Source organism: Vicia villosa, unplaced genomic scaffold (genome assembly GCF_029867415.1).
Source record: "Vicia villosa cultivar HV-30 ecotype Madison, WI unplaced genomic scaffold, Vvil1.0 ctg.001966F_1_1, whole genome shotgun sequence".
NCBI lineage: Eukaryota > Viridiplantae > Streptophyta > Magnoliopsida > Fabales > Fabaceae > Vicia > Vicia villosa.
In genome coordinates this window covers 396,860-404,979 of record NW_026705794.1, presented here as the reverse complement: position 1 = coordinate 404,979, position 8,120 = coordinate 396,860, and the positions used below count along the sequence as shown (strand labels likewise).

Below are 8,120 nucleotides of genomic sequence, written 5' to 3'. Positions count from 1 at the left end.
CGCAGGATATCCTATCATCTGTCCAATCATGAATTAATAGATCAAGTCCTAGTTCTGACCAAGTACTTTAACATAGCATTCACCAAAGTACCTCAAACATTTGTACTCAACTGCCTCAACCTATCCTTGAAATTACTTCTCTTGACATAACTGTCCTTTCACATTCAACTATTGGTCCTGGACCATAGCTCCATACTACTACCAATTGGCCTAAGGAGTTTATTTCACCCTCTATCTATAACTCCTCACACCCTAAAATCCTACATATCAATGACCATCATATATTAACAAGGGCCAAAACTATCCACTCTAAGCCTAAAACCTTTCTCACACATGTGGAACCACAACCAGTCAATCAAGCTTTATCTCAACCTAAGTCATGTTATGAAACTTGAATATGACACTCTTTTGGCCAATCAGACTCGGATTCTCACTTTTCTCCCACCTTACAGAAAAATTACTAGTTGCAAGTGGGCTTTCAAGATCAAGGAGAACTCTAATGGTACAGTGAACAAAAGAAATACTTGTAGCCAAATGCTACCATCAACCATTTGTCTTTGATTTCAATGAGACTTTCTCTTGAGTTGTGAAGCCACAATCATAGTTATTTTAACTCTTGTTCTAACCAACAAATGGGAACTTTAACAAATTGATATCAATAATGCCTTTTTCAATGGCTCTCTTCAAGAAGAAGTCTATATGTCTCAACCACCTGGATTTGTAAAGCAGAATTCCACCTTGGTTTACAATTGAACAAAGCAATCTATGGGCTTAAGCAATTTCCAACGCCCCGTATGAAAAATTAGCTCAAGTAATGATTCAAATTGGCTTTCGTCATAGGAAGTGTGATCACTCGTTATTCAGCTACTCTCATCAAGGCTTCACTATGTATGCTTTGGTTTATGTTGAAGACATCCTTAGGCATTAAAATCAAGCATCTTCCACTTGTGGAATGCTTATTACTTAGACCAAATACATACGGGACTTACTCATTACACCTAAAATGTGCAATGCAAATGTTGTCACTACTATGCTGAGTACTAGCAAATGGAGCAAGCATGATCAACTCTTCCAGATCCTCATCAATATAGATCAATGGTTAGGGACCTTTAGTATTTAATCCTCATAAAGCCTGTCATTGCTTTTTGTAACACCCTAAAATTTAGATTTAATTATTTAATTGATTGTTTTTAATTTGCTGTGAATTTGTGTGAGGTATGATGATATATGTGGGGCATTAGTGGGAGATAATCGGTAATTAGAATTATTTAGATTTAAATAATTGTTTTATATTAATTATAGTTATAATAATAATAATAATAATAATAAATAATAATAATAATAATAATAATAAAATTAGATTTTTAAGGTGAGAACATGAATAAGGGCGTAAGAGGAATAATATAGAAAGGGTCTAAGGGGTAATAAAGTAAAAATAGAAAATAAGAGAGATGGGGTTCATTTTGTATGATCATGGAATAGAGAGAAGACGTGAAATGAGAGCTATGACACAAAGAACCAAGGAGGAATTTCCATAGAGCACGAAGAAAAAGGTTGATTGCTAGGAATTCAGGGTAAGGGGTGTAATCGGAGTTATTATGATTGATATCTGGTTAAGGTAGTGGTAGGTTTTTGTCTAGTATGATGATTTAATAAAAAGTATGATGAAATTGTTGATGATGATGTTTGTATAGTATGATTTACATCCATAATGATATGATGATGTGTTTTGATGTTAATATGTGATATATGATGTTTATAATGAGTTTTAGAATGAGTATGGTGTCTAGAATTGAGTTTGATAAGGCTTGGAATAGCAGCGAATTGCAACAAAGGAGTTTATGAAATCACGAGTTTCGTTGCGCGAGTCAGGCGCGAGCTTGGGGCGAGCCACTCGCTCCAGCATCGACGGGTGAGCTAGCGGCGAGGCAGAAAAGTAAGCCCCTGGAAAATGTATGGGGGGATTTCACCCCAGCGTCGTCGGGCGAATGAAGCAACGAGGAAACCAGAATTGCTCATTTTTCCGGGTGAGGAGGGAGCAAGTAGAGTGCTCCTAGCGTCGGGAGAGGTCGAGGCGAGCATTCAGACAACATTTTTTCAAAATATCGTAACTTGAGTTTCAAGACTCGGTTTGATGCGTCATTCAAAGCGTTGGGAAAATGACACATAGATCTACAATATGATAGAATTATGTAAGTTATTTGATGCATGATTCTCGTGCCTATATGTAAAAATTAAATTAATGTATATTTAGTATGCCAATATTGTTCTGTTTTTAATGATGAATTTTATGATGCGGTGAAGTTGCTATGATGTTGTTGTTATGATGTTTTAATGTTGTACGTGTTTAATATGTATACATGATATGTGATGATTACGTGAATGATGATGCAATTGACTAGCATTATACATTCGTAGCATTTTTTTACGGTGGTCCGCCTATGACGAGTTTCAATCTTATTGTGTGGATTGAGTGTGTTTTGTGATGTGCTCCGGTTCCTAGAGAGAATCAATCCTACGGTGGGGATCTTTGGAGGGTGATGAACTAGGTGTTCATAATTTTTGGTACCACATGCATTGAGTTTGTGTTGTTGCATTAACATCCTATGTGACATTGCATGAGTTTTGTTCATGAGTTATGATGTGACGACAATTGAGAACTATGCAATTATATGACGTTTTGATTATAAAAGATGTATATGTGCTATTATGATGTATCGGTGAGTACGATGTGTTGACGAATGATCTGTGTTATTATATGATAATGTTGGTAGTAGATACTAATCTTTTCCTTATATCTTTTATCATGAATTGTGATTACTCACTCTTTCTGTTTGAATGTTGCCTTCACGTGGGTAACGCGCAGGTGATCAGGAGTAGTTTGTAGAAGCATTGAAGATAGCTTCAGAGTGTTTTATTAATTTCATTTTAATATTGGTGTCTTGCTCTGATATAACAACGGGTCGGGAGCGCTAGTTTTGCGAATAACTACTATATTTTGATTAACTTATTTCATGAGGCTTTCGATGTTAAAAACGGTCTTTGAATCCAATTTGTGATGAGACTGAATCGTTATGAGTTTTGTTTATGAAGAATTTTATTCTGTGACGGTAAACGGATTGCAATATTTTAATTAAAAGGTTGAATTATAACCTGATATGTGTGTGTTGAATTAATGTAACTCGTGTTACGGAGCAGGATCTGTTATGATGTTTTATGTGAAGTATGACATTCTTAAGTTGGTGATTTTTATTTGATTTATTTTTTGTAAATTATATGCGAATTACTTGTGTGTTTATAGGGGTGTTACACTTTTAGTATGAATCGATTTTTCCAATTCATGGCCAGTCTGTCTGAGTCTCATTGTTTTGTTATAAAATGAATTTTGTGCTATTTGAACTTCATAATTGAGTTCACCATTTTAAAGTTTTTAAAATTCAGCCAAAGCTTCCCTAGAGTTCTAAAATCTCTAATGTTTTGTGGTGTTTTCCTTCCTTTGATTAGATTAAGTGTGATGCGGATGGTGTCACCCTTGACTGAAATCATGATGCAACTACCCTTTGTTGCTTTGCTGAAACTATTAGCATCTCATTTTCTAAAATTAATTTTATTAAATTTAGATATATTATATAGTTTATCCAGTCACTATTAAATGTGTATGAAATACATAAAATTATAATATCAAACACATAATAGAATCAACATCATATCATATCCTTATTCCGTTTCTTATCATATCATATCATCTTTATATTCTGCTTGCATCAAATACCCAAAATGTAATTTTCTTTATATATTGAAACTTGGAAGCACCAAATTCCTTTCATCAAATACCCAAAATGTAATTTTTTTCTCTATGTATTGAAACTTGGAAGCACCAAATTCCAAGCAATCTATGTGATACAATATATCAAACCAATCAAGCCACCTTTAACAACAACAAAACCATTTTTTTGCCTAAAAAAACACAACAAAACCAATTTTACCATTCTTGAAACCTACTACAAAACTCAATGTAATTCATCTTCAAACAAAGCTTCAATCTCTTCTAAGCTTTTACCATTAGTTTCTGGTAAAAAATAATAAAAGAAAATTGTAGCAACAACCATTATACCCCCAAGCACAAAAAACATACCCCCAAAGGTTATTTCCTCAGAGATACTAAGAAATGACATAGACACAATACCACTAACCAAACGGTTCACCGAAATCGCCAAACTTGTACCTTGGGCCCTTAACCTCATAGGAAAAATCTCCGACGAATAGACCCAAGTTGTAGGCCCAAGCCCAATAGAAAAGAATGAAACCGTAGCACAAACCGCAATGACACACAATGAAATAGCCCATGCGGGCTTTTCATCGGAGTTTTGTAGAAAAGTGCAGCCCAATCCAAGCCCAAATAATGAAACTGCCATACCTAATGAGCCCAACAACAACATGGGCCTTCTTCCAAATTTGTCTAAAACCAAAGCTGAAACAAAAACAAAACATGTTTTCGCTATTCCCATGATGATTGTCACACCAAAAAGCTGCTTCTCACCTTGAATTCCAGCTTCTCTGAAAACTTGTGGACTGTAGTAAATTACAGCATCATTTCCAGAAGCTTGCATGAAGAAATTAACACCAATTGCAGCTATGAGGATTCTTAAGACGGGACGTGAAGGTGAAATTAGCAATTCCTTCCACACCCCTTGTCTACTCGTAGAAAAGGTTTTGGAATTTATAGCAGCTTGTGAAATTTCTGAAAATCTATATTCAGCTTCACCTTTGCTTTCTGATGTTCTAATCAAAACTTGTTTTGCTTCTTCATATCTACCTGTTAGAACAACAACATCGGTTCAAAAGGTTAAAGATCATGAAACGCGGACAAAGAAAAACAAGGTGTTTAGTAATGAAGTTCAGTCAACTGTGTCTATGTCTCTAACCGCAGAGTTTATTTTTGTAGTTTCTTTATATTATAATTTCAAATTTATGATTTTTCGAGTATAGTTTATATATAAATACTACGTTCATTATAAAAAGGTATCACAATCGCTCGATCGGTCACCTCAGTATCAATGACTATGAGTAGGACTACTCATGGTTTGATTTGAGACGAAACTCTAACCAAACTTTATCATTTGAACGATTAATTCCAAACTAAACATAATGTTAATGGTTCATCTAAAACCGAACTAGTATAAAAAAATTTAGTAGATTGGCTCTCTATATTCAAACCGAAATTATTGGATAAAAAAGAAACTAAACTTATTTTTAGTGAAACCAAATTGCTATTATTAACTAATATTGGAACTACTAATAAAAAACAAAATCAAACAAGGTCAATATTAAAAGTGTTATAAAAACCAAAAAACCGAGTCGTTAACCAAACCGAAACACGTTGAAAATTCTCAACTATGAAAGAGTTCAAGAATTGAACCAAATTTATTCAATTTGGTACGTGAACTTCCATCAAAGTTTAGGTTTTTTAATGCGATCCTGTTTGATTTGACCGTTCGGTTTGGCTCAACTATGAATCATAATAAAAATTACCTTTCATTATAAGCCATCTAGGCGATTCCGGCATTGCCAAAACACCAAGAGCTACAAAAACAGCAGGCAATGCAGCAAGACCAAGCATGATTCTCCAATTCAACCCAAATGGAAGAGATGAAAGAGCATAGTTTGACACATAACCAAGCAAAATACCAAAACTTATGAAAACCTCAGGAAGTGAAGTTAAGAACCCTCTTGTAAGATCAGGTGAAAGTTCAGCAACATAAACAGGTGAAATCATTAGAGAATAACCAACACCAATGCCAGCAATTACACGACCAACCATTAAGAATGTATAGGATGGTGCCAATCCCATTACCAATGCACCTATGAAAAATGTTGCTGCTGCTATCATTATTGTGTACCTTCTTCCAATCATATCAGAAGTTTTTCCAGATGCCAAAGATCCAATCAATGAACAAACATTTAAACAACCAACTAGAATTTCTACTTGAATTGATGATATCTTAAAATCTTCTCTTATGAATATCACAGCACCACTCATCACACCAATATCTGCAAAAATAAATAAAAATCAATTTTTTCCATCAAAAATCAATTTTTTTTTCACAAATAAAAATGACCCTTATGAATCTTTTCATAAAAAATCACATTTTTTCAAAATTAAAAATGACCCTTATGAATCTTTTCATCAAAAATCAAATTTTTTTCACAAATAAAAATGACCCTTATGAAAATTTTCATAAAAAATCAATTTTATTTCAAAAATAAAAATGACCCTTATGAATCTTTTCATAAAAAATCACATTTTTTTCACAATTAAAAATGACCCATATGAATCTTATCATAAAAAAACAATATTTTTCACAAATAAAAATGACCCTTATGAAAATTTTCATAAAAAATCAATTTTTTTTCAAAAATAAAAATGACCCTTATGAATCTTATCATAAAAAAATGAATCTTTACTATTTCATTTCATTTTTTATTCATAAATTCTTGGTGGGTTTGTTTAAAAAATTAATTTTTTTCAAGAAATTAAAATATTGAACTAGAAAAATGGAACTTACCATAGCCTAAGAGAATTGAATTTGTGGAAGCCAAAATAGCACCAGCAAGTGCATATTTATTGAGATGATGAACTTTACTTTTCTGAGAGCTAGGACCTTCATTTGCATCATTATTACTTTGATCAGCTTTTGAATCTGAACCAGGAAGTGGTTCATAATGGCAATCCTGCTTGTTCATCTCATCCATGGCAGAATTGAAGAAATGTAGAAAAATCGAAAATGGCTTTTTGAGAATTTATAGGACAAGACACATAATAAAAATCAGGTAGAATTTAATAATCTGGTGAAAATTTTATAATAATAAATATTAATATAAAATATGAATGCAAAACCTATGGGTAATTGACCAGAATTATTGGGTTTTTGAGTTATGTTTTTTTCTTTTATAGGATGAATCCAGGATGACAGGAACACGACCACACGTGTTTAATGCGGCCAGCTATTCACTTCCCCAAATTTATCTCACAACTCATTTTGTTTTTTATTGTTTTTTTTTTTTTTTTACTATTGTTGATTTTGTTTAAGGTTGATAATTTGCTGTCTTATTTTCTAAATTTCTCATTTTTTTTATTCGAATATTCTAAGTATTGTTAATTGTTTAATGTTCATATTCAATTTTTATATTCTTAATAATAGAAAATGATTTAAATATAAAATTAAAAAGTAATATAGCAAAATGGTAAATTGGATATTTTATTAAACATTTCAATTATAATTGGGAATCATTCGTTTTCCTTTTTAGCATTTTTTTTCTAAAAGAAAGTTTATATTTTAAAACTTATCATAAGTTTACTCTAGTTGAAATTTCGGTCTTAAATTTATAAATAATTCAAAATTAATAAAATATAATATATATATATATATATATATATATATATATATATATATATATATATATATATATATTCAATTATTTAATATTTATGTTGATTTATAAAATTTTAAACTATTAAATTTAATTATTTCAAGAAGGTCATCTTCTCATATATATAATTATTTAATATTTATGTTAATTTATAAAAGTTTAAACTATTAAGTTTAATTATTTTAAGAAAGTCATATAAATATTAAATATTTCAAGAAAGTCATATATATGGGACATATCAAATGAGAACTGTGAACTTTTAATAATAACCTTACGATTTAATATCAATGCCTCAGATTTTACTTAAATTTTAAGAGATAATAATTAATAAATAGATTATGGTTTAAATACATATCACAATTCACATGAATGTAAATCTGAGCATTGATTTTAAATTGTATGATTATTAATAAAAGTTCATAATTCTCAAAATAAATAAAATTCTCATTTTATACGTCCCCATATATATATATATATATATATATATATATATATATATATATATATAGTGTTAAGAGTCCCACATCGGACAATATATGGCCTGAACATGTCCTTATAAGTGGGGGCAATCCTCACCCTACAAGCCGGTTTTGTAGGGTTGAGTTAGGCCCAACCACATTTCTTAACATGGTATCAAGAGCCTCGTTTAAGATCCGGTGGGCCACCTTCTATGGTTTCTGCTATCGGGC

At 31.7% G+C, this 8,120-nt stretch overlaps 1 protein-coding gene across 1 annotated transcript; it reads right to left on the bottom strand.

The window, feature by feature from the left end:
- Nucleotides 1-3,724: 3,724 nt before the first annotated feature.
- LOC131637333 (polyol transporter 5-like) lies at nucleotides 3,725-6,935 on the bottom strand. Its single transcript, XM_058907931.1, has 3 exons — nucleotides 6,567-6,935; nucleotides 5,533-6,051; nucleotides 3,725-4,816 (listed from the first exon to the last, which is right to left on the bottom strand). Exons 1-3 carry the CDS (start codon nucleotides 6,751-6,753, stop codon nucleotides 4,011-4,013), a joined length of 1,512 nt encoding a protein of 503 aa, XP_058763914.1. The 5' UTR covers nucleotides 6,754-6,935; the 3' UTR covers nucleotides 3,725-4,010.
- Between the last annotated feature and the right edge of the window lie 1,185 nt (nucleotides 6,936-8,120).

Excerpts from the sequence above, each read along its gene's own strand:
- LOC131637333 (XM_058907931.1), bottom strand. The coding sequence starts at position 6,753 with ATGGATGAGATGAACAAGCAGGATTGCCATTATGAACCACTTCCTGGT. Across the intron at positions 6,052-6,566 it reads TTCAATTCTCTTAGGCTATG|ATATTGGTGTGATGAGTGGT; the intron begins GTAAGTTCCATT and ends TTATTTTTGCAG. Across the intron at positions 4,817-5,532 it reads TAGATGGCTTATAATGAAAG|GTAGATATGAAGAAGCAAAA; the intron begins GTAATTTTTATT and ends TTGTTCTAACAG.